General features: G+C 38.6%; 1 protein-coding gene across 1 annotated transcript in view; it reads right to left on the reverse strand.

Moving 5' to 3' along the window:
- Positions 1-22,581, reverse strand: part of unc5db (unc-5 netrin receptor Db) — a 299,326-nt gene extending 276,745 nt beyond the window's left edge. Inside the window, exon 1 of the mRNA XM_030737775.1 lies at positions 22,259-22,581. Coding sequence (XP_030593635.1) covers positions 22,259-22,343 — 85 coding nt within the window. The 5' untranslated portion in view covers positions 22,344-22,581. The remainder of the gene's footprint in view (positions 1-22,258) is intronic.
- Between the last annotated feature and the right edge of the window lie 366 nt (positions 22,582-22,947).

The following is a 22,947-nucleotide window of genomic DNA, read 5'->3' on the forward strand; positions in this document are numbered from 1 at the left end:
AAAAACTTTTAGTGCAGCCAGAACGCTGCTCTAGCTTTGCTCTTAGCTTCCCCCATGCTAGGCTAGCTCTCTCGCTGAGCTAACTTAGCATAAATAGCATATATAAATATATATATATATATATAAATATATATATATATATATATATATATATATATATATATATATATATATATATATATATATATATATATATATATATGGTTCAATTCCTGGCTACTCCAGGCTGCATGCCAATGTATCCTTGGGCAAAATACTTAACCCCAAGTCCAACGCAACCGTTGGAGTGTGAATGTTAGATAATTAAAGAGCTTAGCTTAGTCATGGAAGTGCTTGTATGCATGGGTAAATGTAAAACATGTTATATAAGTGCTTTGAGTGCTCAGACTGAGTAGAAAAGTGCTATATAAGAACTAGTCCACTTATATATTTATATATATATATATATATATATATATATATATATATATATATATATATATATATATATATATACATAAATACGTAAATAAATGTAAAGATTAATTTTGGGAAAATTAAGCAGCGACAAAAAGAATTCCATTGTTGCTCTGCTATTATTGAAAGTATCACCTAAAATTTAGGAAAAATATCTTTTTTATATCACAGGACTTATTTCTCTCATGGAGGTGGGGTGATTTCAACTTTATCTGCTGCAGTGGGCATGTGGATAATTTTTTTTTTTTTAAGATATTTTTTTGGCCATTTTTTGCTGGTGGTTCTTTAGTGGAGATAGACATGAATGATGGGAGGAGAAACGGGGGAAGACACACGGCAAATGGCGACAGGCTGGGACTAAAAAACCTGCACTGGCTGCACAGCCAAGCGGCATACATGGTTACCTGCCCTGAGCCACCCTGGCGCCCCCACATGTGGATAATTTTTCACCCCCTTCCAACATTACGGCTAATAAGATCTGCAGTTCTTCAGCAAACTTGCCGCTCCGCCATGGATATTAATCCAATTTGAAGCAACATCCTTCTTTAAGTTAATCTCTTTATTTTTTACACAGAGGGATCTTCTTTCCTTCGCCTGATTTTTACCAGCTCAGCCTTTCCAAACAGGTTAGCAGCAACATATAGTGCCATATGGGAATCACAGCTATCATATCAAAAATGCCAGTCAGTTATGCTATATTGGTGCCATTAAGTGTCTGGCAAATTAGCTCTTAGCTATTAGTCTCTGTTTTTATGTGTTTATTGATTTACACGCACTGATTTACAGATTACCTCAACACTTAACAGATCTAATAATGTTTTGATTCTCTTGCGAGTTCCTAAGTGTTTCCTTTCTAGGCATTTATTCATGTTTTCTGTTTTGGTTTAAAGTCTAGGCCAGAAGAGGTGAGGAATATCTTCTCCAACAAGCCCCTTCCTAAACTCACTCCAGTTACAGTACTGCAACAACCCTGACTTCTTTCAGTGCCAACAGGGTTTTTCAAACATACCACATAGAGTATACTCCACACACACACACATTCAAATCATATTAAATAAATGTATGCTCATTTGTTCTACATTCCAATATGTCCTTGTGTATGTGTCAAAGGTGATGGCCAGTGGGAATATCTTTAACACTCGACTGCCATCATTAATGAACATTGCTCACTGCTGGTCCTCCAATTACCAAAAGAGTGTCTTCAGACTCTGTTCATCTGGACATCATCTTATGCCATAAGCTGTTGGGAGAACTGCTCTGAATCATACAGGCATCAGTGGCTGACATGAGCTGGTCCCAAACAAGCAGCAGCTTCAGGCAAGTGATCCAGTGCACACCACATTGTTTCATAACTGCTATTAATTCATACTAATGCTAATGCAGTTTATAAAGGCAAACACAACTGCAACAAAAGATCCATTTTTCCTGGGATGCTGTGTGGGCACAAGCCACAGCAAATCAGCAAAAATGCAAAGTGGCCCACAAGGTTGAGATGAATACATGTTGGTTTACATGGGAGGGTTGAGTAATCCACAGTGGGGCTGACCCTGAAGAACTCTGAGATTGCATCAAAAGCCAAAATGAGTTTAAAAAGAGAGAATTTTGAGCATGAAAAGAAGGCAGTAGGAGGATGCCTTAGGCACAAGAGGAACCGAAGCGTTACGCAGCTACTACCCACTAAGACAAAGCGGAGTAGAGTACAATGTACGATTCAGATTCTAAATGCCTTTACAGGTTCAAAGCCAGCTGTCAGGACCGCATAAGTCAACAGAAAGCCAATAAAAAAGCCTACAATTAACCCATCAAACTCATACTCATTATAAAACACGGTGCAAACAGCCTTGATTTGATATAATTCAAAGGGTAATGCATTGGCCATTGATGAATAAGGCAAACACTCAGCTGTAAAAGGTTAGAGGGGGGGAAATATTTCAGGTGTTTTATTACCTTCCAGTCAAGAAACTCAGAGGAGATAGCAGCATCTGTCTGCTATCATCAAAACACGGCTGCCTCATTTTCCTGTCTAGAAGTCTATCTTTAAATATGCCGAAACCCATCACTGCACGCTATAAACTAATGCCTTGGTGTCTCTGCCATGGTGACAGGCTTTAAATGTATTTTCATATTACCCTCAGTTTCACAGTGGCCACGACTGTCGAGAGGCTGCTCCTGATCATTTGTCAATCCAGGTTGATGCTTGTGGTGAGTAATGCTGAGAAACGTGGCTCATGTGGCCAGTGAGCGAACAGACTTGTCAAAAGCAGATAGACCATAAAGCGCGGAGGTGGCCACGAAGGTGCCTTTGAGGAAGAAAGCAAAGCTGGGAGCTTTCTGTAATGTAAAAAATGGATGTGTAGCATTTTCAAAGCATCAATATACCACTGTCTAATTTATTTGACTGCTTTTGTGTTGTGCCCATACAGTGTAAAACAATGAGTCCAAGGCTAGAGCCCCGGCAGACTCAACCTGGAAAATTAAAACTATAGTTCTTAACATTGTTTTCTGTCATCCTGTTCTCAGCCACTTAATTTAATGTTTCTCGCCATTTTTTTTAATGCAATCTCTAAGCATGTTACTTTCATTAGCACAAAAAAAAAACAAAAACAAAAAAAAACCCAGTGGCATTACAGAGGAAGTTATTCTGTGATAGTTAATGATTTAATGATTAATCTGCAATTAGGGCATATCTGGAAGCAGGAGGAGGCAGCCAGTCTTTTTTAAATATAGCATGTGTGACATGTGTTTAAACAGTTATTTTCTGTCATATAGAGGCTGGAAATAACACATTAAAATTACCATCTTTAAAGATGACCTATTATCAGTTGTCTCATTTTATATTTTCTATACATATTTCTCCAGCAGTGGATACTCAGAGTAACCGCTTACTGGGTGAGGAACCATATATATTTACTTTAATAGACATCAAAATTGTCCTCCCCTCTCTGTGAGGTTGTAGAAACACGTGGATATCTGACCTTCAAAGTGCACTTCGGTGTTCTTCTGAAATTCTGATTTTTTTTTCTTTTACTCTTACATCAATGGTCACAACACTGAAACTAACAGGAGTGAATCCCACACATTATGTGGTTGAGTAGTTGAATGTTGAGGTTGGTGTTTAATGAAATTTGTGGCATGAAAAATAGTAACGGCACCATATTTGATCCATTTTCACCTAAAACTGGCAAGTTCATTTTTAGACATACAGTACACCAAATGCAGCCACAAAGACATACTTGGGGCATTTTTTTAATCACACCGTATAACATATGACATTAGTACTACATTAGTCCCATGGGTTTGTACATTATACAGTGCTCTAGGGAGAAATTAACTCATTTATAGACATCTTCAAGCTATAAATGGTAAAATGTGTAATTTTCTTCAGTTGTATGGCCTTGCAACAATTTTTCTTATGGTTAAATTGCATATATTGGTATTTTTTACTGTGAGTGTTATTGCTGCTAAAATTGATTTAGTAATTAGTATTCATTGTTTGTTTAGCTTTGACTGAATTGTTTCTTTTTATAATTTTTTATATTTGCTTGGTTTATAATTTTTATGGCTTTATTATTTTCAGTAGATCAACACTTCACTGTTACTGTCTCCTCATTTCTTTTACTGAAAGAGGCAAACTTTTGGGCACCTGGGTGGCTCAGTGGTGGAGCAAGTGGCCACACATATATATATATATATATATATATATATATATATATATATATATATATATATATATATATATATATATATATATGCCGCATTGCAGCGCGGGTTTGAGTCCTGGCCTGTCGCCAGCTTGCGCGCGTGTCCTCCCCTGTATCTTCCCCCCATTTCCTGTCTCCCTCCACCATCAATGAAGACCACTGTGGCTTTCAAAAAAGAGGCAATCGTTTTCACACTCTAAATGGGCGAGGAACCTCAACTTCAATGACCTTGATTTGCAACATTAAAAAATGAAAAATTTTGAAAAAACTCACTTGTCACTCGTCCGATCCTCTGATACTGCTGGGCTCTGAATTTTTGCAAGTAATACCTGTGAGACAAAAGTTCAGGCTGCAGATACCCTATATATTTTTTGTTTCTACTTGTGGCTCTTAATGATGTCACTGAGCGGTTTATACGGTCATCTTAGGCACCAAAGGAATGTGAGCACAGAAGCTTATTTCAGATGGGGTGATCTGGGAGGCTGTACATAGGCTCAGAAAGGAAAAATGAGCAATATTTTGAACTAGTACTACTCTACCAAGAATTAAATTAAGAGCACAATAGGTCCACTTTGACATGAAGTTCACACTTGGTTTAGGCACAGCTATTTTTGGCTGGCATGTTTAGGATTTAGAAATAAAGCAAAAAATAAAGCAACAGAATTTCTTTCCTTTTTTTTGCTTTTTTGGCCATCACATATTGTCAGGTTATCATATAGATTTGTCAGAATAAACAGGTGTATTTTTGTCAAAATCGAGCTCTTTCAGCCTAGTATTACTTCACTTTAAATGTGGACCTTGTTAAACCTAAAACGATGACACTTTGAAATGAAATTCACAGCATTACCAGCTTTAAAATAATACACATCTGTCATCTCTTATGGTTTACCAAGTTGATTGTAGTTAAATAATATGCCAGTTCTTAATCTTCGGGTTGAGTTCAAAATGCTGCCGTGTCTTTACTGTAACCTGGCTCAGCAGTTGGTAGCTTAAACTTTCTGGAACTACATCATAATATTGCATAAACCACACTTTATTTTCTTTTTATAGGGCAGTGAACACGACATGCAACAGCGGGCCAATGTTACACTGACAAGAATGCATGCCACGAGACTTCATGGTTTAATGCAGGATCTTTATCACTACTGTGAGCATTCACTCCGCAGTGGCTGCAGCTACTCGGGAAGGTTACTGCTCGCACATTTGGGATGTATTATGAAACGTTTAGTGAAAAGAAGATAAACTGATCTGAGCTTTTCATCCACGATTATTTTTGTTTAGTACAAAAAGGGAAAGAGCACCATGAAAAATATTTTAACTCTGATAACTCTGATCATCCCAGGTGCCACAGGGTGAGAGGCAGGGTACACCCTGGACAGGTCGCCAGTCTGTCTCAGGGCTTTACACAGAGAGACAGACAACCATTCACTCCTTATTCACCCCTATGGGCAATTTAGTATCAACAATTAACCTAACCCCACTAACTATAGGTCTTTGGACGGTGGGAGGAAGCCGGCATACCCGGAGAAAACCCACACAGACACGGGGAGAACATGAAAACTCCACACAGAAAGGCCCCGGCCATATGGTTACACATCAACCACACAAATTCTGTAAGCAAATATCACAGTCTGTAAGCAAAAAAAAAAAAAGCTGACAACGAAAACAGAATGGCTAACCACAACAAGGTAGTGATCCCAAGATATCTCAAAACAAACAATGGTGTACCTACAGAGGCACAAACAAAAAGCTTTGCTGTATCCCTCACAGTACCCCAGTCCCAACATCATTGGAAGTCTGTGGATAGCACTTAAAAGAGCAGTGCATGCAGCATCGCACAAGAATCTCCCAGAACTAGAAACCTTTGGCACAAAGAAAAACACCTAAATAAGACCTGAGAGAATAGCAGCTGGTAAAAAAGGCCTTTCTGAGCTGCGATCAGCTGTACCCAGCTCAGAAAGGCTAAGCACTGATTATACTCGAACTTTTGCTTGGGGCCCTTTTTCTTTTCTTTTTTTTGTTTATCTGAAAACATCAAACATGGAAATAAAGAAATTTTGCTTAACATATTAAAGGATCTTTAAATTCAAGCCATTTGGAGATTGGATTGTTGTTTGCTCACGTAGCTAATCACAGTGGTTTACAGAAATCGGTGTGATATTTTTTGTCTCCCAGTTTAAATTTTGCTTACCTTTGGATAAAACTGGCAAAAGATATAAGTAAGATTATCTACTTTATGTTAAATATTTTACCTACAAAATATAAGGACCTTGTTATCCACATACTATATTTTTAGGCTGTGTAATGCTGTGTCTTTCACACCATCAAGGAATTCAAGGAATTACTTTAATATTTTTAATTTTATAGTTTTTTTTGGTGTAGCATTCCACAAAATGGAAATAATGGGAAGCAATGTTTCAGTAAATAGCATAGAGAGAGAGAGGGAGAGAGAGAGAGAGAGCTCTATGCATATGCAGAGAGACACATTTTTTCAGATTAGCAGTCAGTCGGCTTCAGATTTAGCATTTAAGTTGCTCGGAAGAATCCTAAGCTACTTTTGCGTAACCTCAAACTATTTTTGCCACTCATCAATTTGAACTTTTAGTGTGTTGGTCTGGTTTTACTGCACTGCCAGTTTAGGGTAAGATTCTATAGAAAACAAAGATTATATTATGCTGTCAAAAGGCCATGCACAGTTGCAGCTGCTATCTCGCCATGCTGGCTGAAGCAGCAATTCTATATATATTTATTAACATGAATATGGCTATGAATATGCCTTTTTATACAGTAGCTGTAGTGTGGCTTTTATTATTATACCAAAAAAAAAAAAAAAGCATCAGCCCCATAGCATTTAAAGCTCTTTTGCAGATAACAGATACTGTATTATCAGCATTACTAACACTTCCTGCTGTTCAAGAACACAGGAATCAATAGAAAACTCAAACAATGGCACAAATAATGTCAATTCACTGCACATAGACGACCCCTGTATATAATGAGTTACTGTTACAACAAGGCAATTTGCCACAGTTAAACAACAGTGGGAAACTTTGGTTATGTTATCTTTCTAGCGGCAGTTTTTAGGGTAATGCAAATGATCAAAGACACAAAATTATGTCAGTTTTCAATATATATTTATATGGTGAGTTTTGCTTTTTGTTAGTGTCCTTGTCACAGCTGGTAACATGAGATGATACCTGCAGCTCAATCAGGTTGCACAAGTAGTCTATCTCCTCCAGGATGGCACAATCATACATGCCATCATAAGAATGTTTCCTGTGTTTCCCACCACAGTGAAGAGTGTGACGAAGATACCAAGAGATGGGTGATTACAAATACACAATATTGCAAAAGTATTCTCTCATCTACCTTCACATGCATATGAAGTTGAGTAACATCCCGTTCTTAATCCATAGGGTTTAATATGATGTTGGCCCACCTTTTGCATATATAGCAGCTTCAACTCTTCTGGGAAGGTTTTCCATAAGGTTTAGAAGTGTGTTTATGGGAATTTTTGACCATTCTTCCTGAAGTGCATTTGTGAGATCAGACACTGATGTTGGATGAGAAGGCTCACAGTCTCTACTCTAATTCATCCCAAAGGTGTTGTGTTGGGTTGAGGTCAGCACTCTGTGTAGGGCAGTCAAATTCTTCTACACCAAATTCGCTCATCCATGTCTTTATGGACCTTGTTTTGTGAACCAATGCGCATGCGTCATGTTGGAACAGGAAGGAGCCATCCCCAAACTGTTCCTAACTGAGGAGCCAAGCCCCCACCACCACCAAACTTTACACTTCGCACAGACAAGTACTGTTCTCCTGACAATTGCCAAACCCAGACTGGTCCATCAGATTGACAGATGGAAAGCGTGACTTGTCACTCCAGAGAACCCATTTCCACTGCTCTAGAATCCATTGCACTTGATGATGTAAGGCTTGGATGCAGCTGCTTGGCCATGGAAACCCATTCCTTGAAACTCTCTATGTGCTGTTCTTGAGATAATCTGAAGGCCACATGATGTTTGGAGGTCTGTAGTGATTGACTCTGCAGAAAGCTGGTGACCTCTGCACACAATGTGCCTTAGCATCCACTAACCTTGTGAGTTCTAAGTCATCATCAGTGATGACCCCAACCCTACCCTAAACCCTAGCAATCTGTTTTGAAGAAAAGTCAAAGGGAAAACAATATAAACAGTTTTTTAAGCATATCAGTTAGACTGTTTTTACCCTCTGATTGCCAAGATAATCACTGCTGATGACTTAGACCTCAGTGGGTTTAATTAAAAAGACCAGCAAGGGTTTGTTTATCCTAGCACTTCTTCTTGCACTTGTGCTGCCAACATGCATGTTGGTTGTGGGATGATTCTGGTGTCTGGTGATGGTGGAAACCAGCTGCTCTGATGTCCACATGCTACAGAAATCAAAGATGCAAAAAGTAACTTTAGATGCTATTGTGGAATATCAGTGGCCTGTTCTAGAGAATTCAGCATCTTTAAGGTGCAACTAAATCTCTACTATGAAACAGTTTTTGTTAAGATAAATAAATAAACTACTTTTAAAACCTTTCTTTGGCTCTTTTTCTGCAGCACCAGTGTGTGTCAACTACTGTTCACAAACAGCATGAACCAATGACTAACATGTGGCCAACAGCGAGACCAAGAGGTCCTCCAGGCAGGACAGGACACAGTGAGCTGGGACTAGTGCTTGGCAGTCCATTCATCACAACTTGTCCTTCAGCAATGTTCTGTCCCTACAGGCCTGCTGCTGCACCATGGATCAACAGAGGACATGTTTGAACAGCTGACCCAAGGCCATGAAAGTAGGCACAGCAACAGCAGAGAATCATCAGGGTTGACATAAAAAAGGCCATACATCAGTTGTCCACAAAATATAACTGTGGTCACTGTATTTCATAGGCCAGCTCACAGTACTGGATTAGAATTGGGTTGATTTCTCAGTTAAAGGAAATAATTCCTGTGTCATTTCTCCTTCTTTGTCTTTATGTCTTTCCATCCTGGCCTTTTAATGTAACAAGTCTTTGACAACAGTGTTGTGCAGATGCTCCCACTGGCATTTACTGAAAGTTAATAAATAAATAAATAACTGAAAAGGGAGAACTATGTGCAGAATTGGTGATGCTGTGCAAAGATAATAAGCCATTGTTAGCATCTCTGTGAGGCCGCAATAATGGCGAGTTGAGAAATAATAGAGAGGAAAAGTAATGATAGTAAAGATTTCTATTTTATGACTTCCAAGCATTCATGTCATCCTGTCATTCCTTCTTGTTTGGACATGTCAGAGCTTTCGGAAAAGTCTGCAAATGATCATTATGACTAGGATGTGTCTGTGAATGCTACTTAGGAGCAGGAACCTAGCTGTGATATAGCTACTTTAATGCTCAAAATGGAAAAATGAAATTACATACTGATATTTAGCAGGGAGAATGTTTACTATTGTTGTTTAGCATATAAATATGCTAACACTGGCTAAATGCACAAAGTACAGCTGATGTAATGAGCTGTGACAGTAATGATATTATTAGGAGGTATTTAATCATAGTAATATTTATGGAAACTGAAGTACTGGATGGACTAAAAATTCTGATGACAATAGTTGAAAGCTTATGGTAGGACAAAATACATTACAGTTTATCTTGAGCTTGAATATCATCAACAAATTTAATGGTGTTCATCTAATTGTGGTTGGGCCTTTTGGCCACCTACTGCTGTCAGACAAAGTGTCAAATGTTGTTCTGAACATGAAACTCTTTACTAGTTCATGACGGTTCAACATTTAAGCTTACTTACTGTGTAAAATCACCCGTGTGACCACAGCAACCACAGACAATACAGGAACACTGGCATATATGGTAATGTCATTCACCCACCTGCCGGTCATCTTGTGGGCTTATGGTGATTGTTATTCTTCCTAATTTTGCAGTGTTATTCTGCAACCTTCATATAGAAAAATTACAGAATTATATCATTACACAGTTTGCTCAAATTTAATGTGTTGCAGTATTGCACATTTTCTTACCTCACACTACAGTAGTTGCTAGTATAGGTTTTGGTAGCAACAAGGTGGTAGAAGCAGCAAATCGTCAGAACTATTGAGACAGAGCATCTAAGAATCACAAGTGTCTGTACAAAACTTGATGCCCGTACATCAAATGCTCCAGAGTCATTTAGGGATCAATACTGTTGGTATAAAATTTCTCAGTAATCCATCTAATAGTTACTGAGATACTTCAGTCTTGATCAGTCTGACCTACATGGCCATTTGTATGTTCATGCTAGCATGGCTAAACAAACCAAAAATAAATAAATAAATAGAAATTTAGAACATACTATATACTGAAATGTCACTCTTTACCATGGTTCCACTGGTTGGACTATGGCAAAGAAAATGATATATCCCTATTTGGACTAGTACTTACATAACACCTTCTCTACTACAAGTCCCATGTACCCTATACCTAAACACTTTTAATCTAAAACTTGGGGTTCACTATCTTGCCCAAGGATATTTCGACACATGGGCAAGAGGAGCTGGGGCTCGATCCGCCAACCGGTAGACAACCTGCTTTTCCACCTGAGCCACAGCAGATACGAGGTGAATGTGAGGGATTCACTTAGAAGCTCCAGTCATTCAAAGGGCCATTTACTTGAGCGCGCCTGACATAGATTTCAGCCACGACCCATACATCAACGGGACACGTTTCTCGATAACAATATTGAATTCTCTCTGACTTGATAAGAGAAGAGGCATCACTTTTCATTGGTCTCTGATTAAGTAAAAGCTCCCACCCAGATGCTATCAAATATGGCCAGACACACACTATAAATAAAATTTACATTGGACTGTGTGTGGGTTTCTTAATTGTATCTTTGTGTGCATGCAGGCACATTCACACATGGACACATCTCCCAGTAGGCCTTATGGCTGCTTGGAGATTTGCTAAATAGGATCCTATCATAAAGCAGCCTTGTAAAAAGCTCATCTGGTGCACACCATCTGTAAACACAGATTTGAAGAAGTTCATGGAGCCTGCGCAACCTGACACCTCTAAATTTGGAGTGTATTACAGCAACTGCACCAACATTAGCTCTACAGCAAATTAATGTGAAAAAAAAATACACATTAGCAGTGCTTTTTCATAAATACTCTGTTCTGCTTGTGCTGATAGATGGAGTATTACCTGAAATGTGACCACAGCTTTAACTGTAGATGGGTGACACATTTGGAATTCATTTGGGATTGATTCTTCTAAGGAACACATAGATAATAGAGTTACAATGGTGTCTGCATTGCTTCCAGATGTCTTAAGTGTGTCTGAATAAGGTCCATACCAAGAAAAACAACAACTCTGAGACATATGGAACAACTGTCCTGTCTCATAACAGCCAAGCACACACAACTGCATGAGGCAAAAGAGAAGTTTATATCTTATGCACTTTTATACACATACACAGTTTCTACACAAAGAATCATTTTTATTTTAATTGCAGTGTTTCATGTAATTGTTTAATTCTTTTTTTTACACTTGGCTGGTATGTGCCATGCTTTTTTTTTTTCAATACAAATATTTTTTTTTTTTAAATTACATTAAGTAATGCAAAGTGTAGGGTTCAGAATTAACCTCATTAAAAAAAATAAAACAACAACAAAAAAAATGTATCACCAACCTCTACTTGTTTAGCTTGTCTAGCTTTAATTTCTGTTTGACTAGCTGATTCAAATCTGTTGCATTTTACTCTAATAGATATACATCATTATGCTATTGGCGCCATAGAGACAGAGAAGAGACCCAGATCCCTTGGGGGTTGCATCAGGAAGGGTATCTGGCACCAGAGGACAGAAAGTCCACATTTTTTCACAGAGCTTTAATAGGGAAGCATTTGTATGCATATGATACAAGAGCTTGGGCTGTATTTGTAAGTCACCCTTTAATTTGTTTGTGTCTACCACGCCCACACCCAGTATCAGAAACCTGGCTTTTAATTAAGTAGATGTTTTAATTGTTCCACACTACAAATGTGATTAATTATAGTTTGCAGCAATAAGTATATGTTTATTAAAAACACATGTACAACTTTTCAGACTTTACAGAAACACGGTGAGATTTGATTAATAGCTGCAAATTTTAAAGCACAAGCTCTATCTCTTTATTACTTATTATATGCATGTGTTATCTATTATTTATGATACATTAATCTTACATGGCTATTTACAGCACTTTCCTTTTGATGTCTGGCTATTGTTTGGAGCTTTGGATCCATAGTGCTGGTTAAATGCTGGTTATGTATGTAATATACAAGGCATCTAAATTATACATATATGTACTACTTCACTTTTTTTCCTTTTTCTTAGTCATTATACTTAATCATTATACTGTGCTTACCATGCCAAGTGTTTAAAGAATTCTTTTGGAAAAAAAAAAAAAATCTGTGTCCATATGTAAAACGCATTACTCATGCACATATCTAATATTTAAAAACTAACCTGCTTGGCCACAGTCTAGAGGAGACTATGGAATGTAGACATGAGGCTTTAAAAACACAACTTATTTAAACTGCTGACTGAGACGGATGCAGGATATCTGCAGCTTTTTTACATGATTTAGCTCTGTGACTGAGAGGGCTGTCCTACCCTGTCCTGATCGTTGTCCCTCGGGCTAAAGAATTGACAGTTTTCATCCAGGACAGATTAGCTAGTTATATTTGTGGTAACATTACTGTGGTAACAAATTGGTTTGTCTTGGCTAACCCAGCACTTATCAAGGCTGCAATTATCTCAGTAAATAGTTCATATGCAGAAGGTTTTCACAAATTGTTTATTTGTTCTTAAAATAGTCACAAATACCCAACAATGTCCATCAAAATTTTGCAAGGCTAAAACTGGTATCTTCATATTTCATTTACAGTGTCCAATAACATCAGCAATGATCTTAGGGGAGCAATTGTTGCTGTCCATCAGTCTGGGAAAGGTTATAAAGCATTTCCAAGCAACCTGAAGTCCATGATCCTACAGTGAGAAAGATTCACGAGTAGAAAACACTCAAGACAGTTGCTAGCCTTCCAGGCAGTAGACATCCCAGCAAGGTCAGACTGTGCAATGCTCAGAGAAACTACAGAAACCCAGAAGCTACAGTGCTGTGAAAAAAGTATTGGCAGACATTCTCCTTAAGGATTTTCTGGTAGAGAGGAGAATTCATGGTTCCATGAATTAAAGTCATCCAGATCCTGAAGCAGCAGAGCACCCCCAGACCATCACACTATCACCACAATGTTTGACTGTTGTCCTTTTTCTGTTATTAGTTTTACACCAGATATAACAGGAATCAAAACTTCCAAAAAGTTCAACTTTTGTCTCATCAGTCCATAAAATATTTTCCAATAGTCTTGGGGATCATCAAGATGTTTTCTGGCAAATGTGAGAAGAACCTTTTGTGATCTTTTCGGTCATCAGTGGTTTTTGCCTTGTAAGTTTCCTATGGATACCATTTTTTGCCCAGTCATTTTCTTATTGTAGAATCATGAACATTGATCTTAATTGAGCCAAGCCTGCTTCACTTTGTCAGACAGGTTCTATTTAAGTGATTTCTTGATTCAACAGTTCTGGCAGTAATCAGGCCTGGGTGTGGCTAATGAAGTTGAACTCAACTTTCCAAAACAGGTGGTTAATCACAGTTAATTCATGATTTAACAAAGGGGACAATTACTTTTCACACAGGGCTGGGTAGGTTTGGGTTAATTTTTTTCCCTTAATAAATGAAATCAACACTTAAAAACTATACTTCATATTTACTCAGGTTATCTGAACGTAATCTGGACCTGACAGTGAAAAAATTTGAACCCGAGTGTAACTCACCAAGATATAACCAACATTACTCATACTGTATTGGACAGACTTTCCAATAGAAATGCTGAGAACACAGCTTCCAGTCAAGTTCAAGTAGCCTCTTCAAATGCATTTTCCTACTCTTTCCTCTTGTTCTTAACTACAGAAAAGCTCTAAAGATATAATTTAATTTGTGCACTTTTGACTTTTACACTTATCCTTTTTAAGTATTTCTTAATTTTTTAACTTCTCCAGCTTTTTAATTTGTCTTTATCTTTTACCCTTTGGCCTGTTTTTGTCTTTTATTTTGTTGTTATTGTACAGCACTTTGGGAAGTCCTGTTGTTGTTTTTAAAAGTGCTTTATAAATAAAGTGGTATGGTATGGTATGGTATGGTATGGTATGGTATGGTATGGTATGGTATGGTATGGTATGGTATGGTATGGTAGGATTTTAAAATTGTGAAAATATTGTGCTGAAATAGTGCGAGCTCCTTTTTCTTGAGATATCCGATAAAAATTGTAAATTTTTTATTAATACTTTACCACCACAAACACCTAGATGCTGCTACAAGAAAACTATTTTCTTTGTGCAGCAAAATATAAGGCAAAATTTGGCAAAATTTGCCTATGAAACTGAAACAGGAAGCTAAAAGAAGCAAAACTGCCCCGTGGATCTGGGGGTGGCTATTTTCTTAGGGTTTATAATAATGAGTGACTCATTTAATGCTTTAATCCTTTGAACAATCATTTGAATATACTGATCATTGCAATTTAATGCTTTTCATGTTCAAAAGTGAAATATACTGTCAGAATAAGTAAGCTGTGTTAGACATTTTTATTTGATCCAGAGTACTGAAGATGACATTCCCAAATGACCCCACCTACATGGAACTCTCCCATAAATCTCCCTGAACTGATCTGGGCCTTTGAAAAACCAGCAAAAACCTATAGATCCATGAGACATACAGAAGCTGGAAAAAAAAATATATCAGTGCTATTCAGGCACCCAGTGGACAGAAGAAGCCAATGAGCCGCAAGGCTGCTTGCTGACTACATTAAGCCTCTTAGGCAACATGCTGATGAATCAACTCGTTGAAATGTGAAGGTAATAGTCTTGACATAACAAAGACATAACTCACCGGCTGTACCTGCAAAGCCCCCAAATGACAGTGATCCCAAGTAGGAGCTGGTCCAATATGAAACAGGACTTTGCTTTTATTACCATCATCATTACTGTATATCATTTCTGAATGTACAGCCATTTGCTTTCATTTAAATGTAAATCTGGCTACTGAACACATTGTCACCCACGGCAACCTGACTATGATGATTCACTCTGGGTTCGGCAGGGAAACTATAAGAGCCCCTTTTGCTTTCTCTGAGGGAAAATAACAGATTTGACCTTTGTCTGTTTTCATGAAAGCCCCGTGCAGAGCAAAATAAAAAAAAACAAAAAAAAACCTTGAGATTTTTCCTTTTTTTAAAAAAAAAAACAAAACAAAAGTAACCAGAGTTTTGTGCATCCTTTGTACTCTGCTTGCTCTCTTTCCACTTTTATTTTTTTCTAACGCCCAACCTGAAGAACAAGGACAGAAATGTACAATCTGCAGCTCAAGGTCGAGGGGAAGTAAAAGTCTTGGGAGAAATGACAAGTTTGTGTGTCAAATTAGGCTGCAGAGACAGATAACAGAGAGGCACAGCATCACGCACCATGTGGTGATGGTTATTTCAGCGAGACTTGACACAATTGTGCATCTGTGGAGCAGGGACAATTCTGTTTGCTGCTAATGTTTATCAAATGAGGTGACCACCAGGGGCCTGGGCACATGTGCATGCACGCAGAATGGAGAATCATTCCAGCAAGGCAAACATTAGCAGCCCCGTAGTCTAATCTCACAACATATTCTTGTAGTCATATAGAGCATTAGCTAAACTTACAGCAGACCATGAGGCTTTACTGACAAATGAACTGGGTGACTTGAGCAATCCTCAATCAAATATCAGATAATCCCATTGCTCATTACTTTTCTCAATACACAACCCCTCTCTCTTGTTAAAATCACACCACATAAATTAATCATCAAGTCCCAAATAGATGTGCCTGCATGTCGAGTGAAATCAACAAGAGCCTCATCAGAAGGCAGGTAAGTAATATAACATATCAGTGCACTCAGATACCCTCTTTGTATGTCTAAGCAGAGTGTCATTAGAAGATAAATACACACACACACAAAAAAACAAAACAAAAAAAAAACAGATTCCTGGTGTATAAAGAAGTCCCATCACAACTCAGGAGGCGCCTTCTCGAAATGGCCCTTATTTCACCAGAACTGTGAGACACAGTTGAAAAGCCTTTTCAAGATCCCCCACGGGCCACATCATTCTCACTCATGGCTGTGTTGCACATGGAGGACCTTCTTTCGTGACCCCTTGCGTGAGACTCGTTCAGTGCCAGTGGGGATCTGCGAACATCAGCCATTGATCTTTAAGAGCTTAAATCTTGCTGAGTTCGAACTAGGACTGCAGCGACCCGCTGAGCAGCTGGACTGCTGCTGTTTGCTACTGTTTGGTTCATGAACTCCACATGTGGGAAAATGTCCGTGTGACACCTGCCGTTACATGTATGGCATTTGAGAGTGATGTGACACGTGGAGAAATGGTAACACAGAAAGTGCAGGTGTTTTATTTGAGGTGCTGGAGACAGAAAGAAATATGACTTTGTCTCCTGTACAGTCAAGCATTTAATTGCTCTGCTGATGTTTTGATAGGCCGTTAATAATTTTGAGCATTTTTAAGCAAAAGTTGCCCAAACGGTCTCTGATTTCAGTTTTTCAAATAATATATGAAACTGAAGACCAAATACAAAATTTGTTCATCAAGAAAATAATTGTGATACTGAAAGCAATAATTTGTTGAAGCCCATTTTAATATGGTCCCACGCCCTATGAGAATGCAATTAATGTTTTTTTTTTTTTTTTTAATTATTATCAATTGTCTCTTTGAACAGAAAGTGACAAACATCCAGTTCAGGCAGGCTGTGAAGTGAAGCTGACACATGCATTGCTATCTCACAAAGGGCATTTCAGCTTTAGCCTGCCCTCAACTATTGTGAATCTGCAAGCTGCTTCACAACCCACCTCCACCCCAGCTCTTCGTTTCTGACTTAATTAACACCAAACGAGTTGCCCCAGATGACTGCTCTGTTCTGTGCTGTGTCTTGCTGCTGCTTTCCTTGCCTCCATAAGCAGAAGGAATCACATATAAATCACTGCAAACAGAAATATCAAGCCTCTTTTGAATATGGCATTCCTGACTGAAGTTTGAATTCAGTCAAAATCCAATCTGTGTTCTACCAGCAGTGAACAAATACTGTGTCCAAGGAATGCCAGATGCTGGATGAATGCTGAAGAGTTTTTAGATCTTTTGCTTCTGTCAGCTTTTTGATGGTGACTTTGGCAAATAGCAACTCAGAATGATAAGAAATCTGTGCACAGTTTATTGACTTGTTTACCTCGCAGAGCTTCCGGGCACCTGCAAATTGCATTAATTCTGCCAAACAAATTTTGAAGAAAAACAGCAGAGAAATGCATATTTGTATGGAGATAAATGGCACATAGCTTTGCATCATCAGGGTTTTTTTTTTTGTAAAATTTGTGTACCTTTGCATACTCTTATAAGAGTCTGACTCTCTAAATCACTGGTTCCTAAACTAAGGGTTGGAGCCCCTTAAGGAGTCACAAGGGAAAATTAAGGAGTCACACAACAATAAAGATTAAAGCATTCTATATTTTCCTTGATTAAGGCACTACAGAATTTGTAGGATCCATTCAATTTCTGGATCTTTTGGGCTATTACATGCTATCACCAAATATCATACAATCTAACCCTCTTTTCTAGCCAGTACAGTAATGACTTGCTGGAGCGCCCCTTTCTGTATGTCTGCAACTGAGAAACCAAAACTGGAAAGGATAAAATGATTTGTTATTTAATACACACATACACAAGAAATGCATAACAGCTTTGAAACTGCTTTGAATTGCTTTGAAACTTTCCTTTTTCTTTTTTTTTCTCAATATTACACAAATGGAAAATGTCTCAGTTTAAAGCAAAAAAGTTTTTTGATTTGTTAAAAAAAAAAATATGTATATATATGAAAATTTTGATATATATATATATATATATCAAAATTTTCATTTCTATGTTTTGAGCATTTGGTTGTGCTGCACTATTTGCACCTGATTGAGTCCATAGCTAGAATAGGCTGCAGTTGCACATTACGCATTACACAGCACATTTGACAGTAGTAATCGATTAGCTACAAAGTGTGTTTGCCATTAATAAAAGTTTATCACAATCATAGACACAATACTCTCTTTACTTTAACTGTTTTATGTTAATGAACACATCCAGTTATCTATTCACACATTAAAATGTTATGGAACAAAAAAATCGCAAAAAACATGGGCCACAGACAGCATTTGATTATGAAATATAATCTGTCTGATCTACATGACCAGAAAGTTGCCTTCTTTCAGTTTTGTACTACCTCAAACCAAATAGATTGGTGCAGTTGTGCAACCTAAAGTAATGCAATGAATGGAGCTTCAGTTTTTTGTTCGTTTTTGGTTTTTGATTTTATAAAATATTTTTGGAAAATGTCATTTTATTAGACAGCAAGCTGTGACCTTCTGTTAGTCGTCTGCTTCCACAGTTCCTTTTTCGTTGAGCCACTCAACGTACTCAACACTGTTCCAGGTTTACTTCCTATTCCTTTTCCTAAACAAAGTCATTCACATATTTTGCGTGATTGATATTGTCATATTAGAACATTGTTAGGTGTTCACGCAGATACTCCGTCTCCTCTTCAGGCATGGTAGAATTTGACTGACTAAATCTGAGGAGACAAGTTACAACTCAAGGGAGGTGAGACCTGATCAGTGTGCTTACTGTTTATATCAAGTGATGATGATGATTATTAGTATTGTGAATAGGTTACAGGTGCAGTAGGCAACATGTTTTTGTTATCGCTGATCAAAATCAAATCTAACAACCTTTCAACACACAATTCACGATGCCCGCTGGTGAGTTTGGACTGATGAAAATTTGTGTTTGATGAACAGGCATACACATCTGCATTAACTGAACACATTTCAGCTGTGAAAGTTTAGTTGACACTGTGTCACCTAGCCTATCCTGTGGATTCTCTCAATGCCGCCAACAATCAGAAATGGTTATATCTGGACAGCTGTATGACTCAACTTCACTTTTACATAAAGAACTAAAAGCATGTGAAATCAACAACTTCCTTGTAAGTTCAGAAAATACATAACTGTCATTTATTTTGGGGCAGCACAGCAGTGCGGTGGTTAGTAGCCTTATAGCAAGAAGGTCCTGGGTCTGGCCGGGACCTTTCTGTGTGGAGTTTTCATGTTCTTCCCGTGTTTGTGTGGCTTTCCTCCAGGTTCCTCCCACAGTCCAAAGACATGCAGTTAGTGGAGTTAGGTTAATTGGTGGTCCTAAATTGGCCGTAAGTGTAAAAGTGAGTGTGAATGGTTGTCTGTCTCCCTCTGTTAGCCCTGTGACAGGGTGGAGACCTCTCTAGGGTGTACCCTGCCTCTTGCCCTGTGAGCAGGTGGGATAGGCTCCAGCCCCCCCATCACCCTGAAAAAGGGTAAGTGGAAGAAAAGGGATGGATGTCATTTATTTTCAGCTATTCATTTTATTATGGAAGGAAGTAGTTCTTGGCTGTTAGGGTGAAAATTTGTGGGTTGTGAAAATTTGTAGGTGGGAAAAACACTCAAGAAAATCTGTTCAAGTAATTAACACAAGGCAAAATTGTGCTTGTGTTTGATTTGAACTAAGGTGGGGAACAGAATCCTGCACCTCCTCTGGGTTTCATTCTCAGGATTTAGAGAAGGTAGCTGATAACGGGAGACTTTGGCTAATCAAAAATCTCTTCAGATGAGAAATGGGTTAAGCATAACACTTTAAAGTTTCTGTAATTTTGTCTTGTTTAACATAAAACAAAACCCCACCCTAACCCTAGATGACCTGGTGGGAAGGGCCCTCTTTTCTTATCGCATTGTTTTTTTGTGTATTGCTTTTCTGGATTTTTGCCCAGCTTCAGAGCCTTTCGGTTGAGGTTCTAATCACGAATGATGGTTTGAAAGGGATGCATCATAAATAAAGCATGCTGGTTCCATAAGATCATATTTGCTCAATATTTAAAGTTACCTTCAAGAATAAACGGGACCCCAAGTTCAACTACTTTTCTGTTTGTGACTGATCAATGGAGCCGGACCTCAGATGAGAACAGACCTACATGCTTACCTATGTTTCTATTTTGGTCAAGATTAAACAGCCATCATCAGAGGATCCAGATGCATACTTGCATTCCTTATCCTAATGTCCTGATAATGACAAGGTAATGCACAACAGATTAATGATAGCTGTCTCTACATCTAGTCGTTCCCAATAGAAGAGAACACAAAAATGTAAAGAAACAGAAATTTAACACAGTGTTGATGTTGCTGCCAGACTACCTCACCGAATCCAGGACAATTGCTTTTGTTCATTTACTTGTAAGAGTTTGCGCTCCGATCCATTTTTTAATTTCCTATTTTTGACTTTAGCATAAAATAGAAAGTACAATTCTGTTATTTGTCCGGTGGTTGTGTGCAGGATTCATAAAAGAATAATGGAAAAACAAATCACTTTTTTCATTTTGCAATTTTCTATTCTCTATAGAATATGATGAGAAAGAATGATGCAGATTTTGCAAGATAATATATACCTGAGTTATTCTGAATGAATGGCCGATACAGCTTGAGGATACTTTTTACATTTGTGCACGATCGCAGCTTCTTCACTACAAACAAAAGATTAAAAAGCTGTAGTTTCCCTCTTCACAGTGAAAATAAATAAACAAATAAGAAGAAGACTTTGGACATTCATGATCAGTAAAGTCTTGTGACCTTAATCTATTAAAGAACTCAGTCCAGCTCCACGGGCTGCCCTACACTGAGCTGAACCTGTGTGGCTCCACGAGGAGAACCACTAAAATCATCTAATACCATCTCACCTATTAACTATGAATCTAGACACTCTGCTCTGTGCTGCAGCCATTTAAGTGCATGAAATACGGAGATGTGAGAGTCACAAGATCAACACAGACACAACCAGATGTCTGCGGGGCACGTTCTGGTGGAGTTGTGTGCTTATTTTTTACCATCTGATTCAAACGGGTGATGTGCTTCTGTGCAACAGCTTAAAAATCTCTAAAACCAATATAGGCTACAGAAAAACTCTGCAGCGTAATTGAATAAAGACTTTTATTGTGTGTGGATTATTTTTTCTGTTTGCGTTTATTTAGTTCTATGTGAGTCCTAAAGCTCTTTTTTTTTCTCTCTCTCTAGAAAAAGAAAAAAAATACAATCAAGCACGGGCAGATTTCCAACACTCAACAGGACCCCCCCACTTGACGCAGCTACCTCACATTCAAACGTATTTTTATCATGTAAATGCGAAGAAGTTTCATTATGTTATTCTGTAGAACAGGCAGCTTCTAAAAAGAAATGAAAACCTTGCTTAAAAGTACCTGCTGGAATCCATCTCTTCTCCCCTTTTAAATAAAATGGTTTAGATGCGTCTGTGGCAGAATGCTTTTCTTAGTTTGAGCTTGAATGTCCCTGCGTCCTGCACATACCCCTATTCTACATCTCCCTGACACTGTATTCACTTCATGATATCAGGAAGCGGATCGTTTCAAAAGGAGGATCAGCACTATAACTCTCGGATAAAATGGCATGCCTGTTGCACAGGCGTGCCTGCATTTAAGCCAGTAGTGCTGACTGCAGCGCGTTCACGGTGATAGATTCATTAAAGACTAAAAACTTTGTGAAATGGGACAATTGGCATCGATTTGAGGGGAGATACTGTATGAAATGGATAAACAGTGTAGGAACTTGACAGTGTGAGCTGTGGCTTGATGAATCAATATCAGAAGCTTCGGTGCGTGTTGGAGGGGAGAAGGCTCAAACAGTGGAAATCCTAAGTCCGAGCATCAATCAAAATCACCTGCTGAAAACTGTGAGAGGGGTCTGCAAACCTTAAACATTAACCGAAACCGCGACAGGTGGTGCGTAACCCCGGGGATGGCACCCAAGATTTTTCTCTCATCTTTTACCAAGCCGGTGTAAAGCATTTACGGCGCAGTGAACACCCAAAGTAGGCATGCATGCACACGGACACAGCTCTTACCTTTGGAGATCACTGATGCTGTGCAATAAATAAGGAGCAGGAGGCCCCTCACAAAGAAGTAACGTCCTTTCCTCAGCGCACCCATACCGACGCGTAGCTCTCCACAGATACGCTATAGAGGTGACGGTGCTCTGGGTCTCTGATGCCTGCTCTTGCCTCCTCCTCCGAGCTGGATGAGCCCCGGCTGCGCAAGTTCCTCTTGTAAACCAGGCAAGGGGACAGTTTGACGCTCTGTTGGTAGAAGGACGAGCAGCAGCGGAAGAAGAAGTGAGCGGCTCGCGGGCTGGACTGTTTGTCGAAAGGGAAAAAGCATCTTCACTTCACTTTTGCTGTGCGTGTGTGCGCAGCAGGGGAGACGTGCGCTCCGAGTTTACCCCCCTTTCCAGGCATCATCATCCCGGAGCCTGCCCCGTGCTAACCAATGGCAGAGTGAGGAAGGCGGAGAGGAGGAGACCGAGTGGTAGGATACTCGTAGGCTTAATCACTCAAATTTTTCTTCTTACTGTAATGCAGCAAGCAGCATAGCAAGGCTTGATGGACGTTGAAACAGTATAGATTTGGGCAAATTGCTCAAAGTAGAAAAATGGGAAGCAAATTGTTTAATTTCAAACATACACAAAAGCTGTATCTCATACAATTTCCAGGATAATCTGATCAATTATAGCCAAAGTATAGAATACTGATTAACA

Source organism: Archocentrus centrarchus, chromosome 9 (assembly GCF_007364275.1).
Source record: "Archocentrus centrarchus isolate MPI-CPG fArcCen1 chromosome 9, fArcCen1, whole genome shotgun sequence".
NCBI lineage: Eukaryota > Metazoa > Chordata > Actinopteri > Cichliformes > Cichlidae > Archocentrus > Archocentrus centrarchus.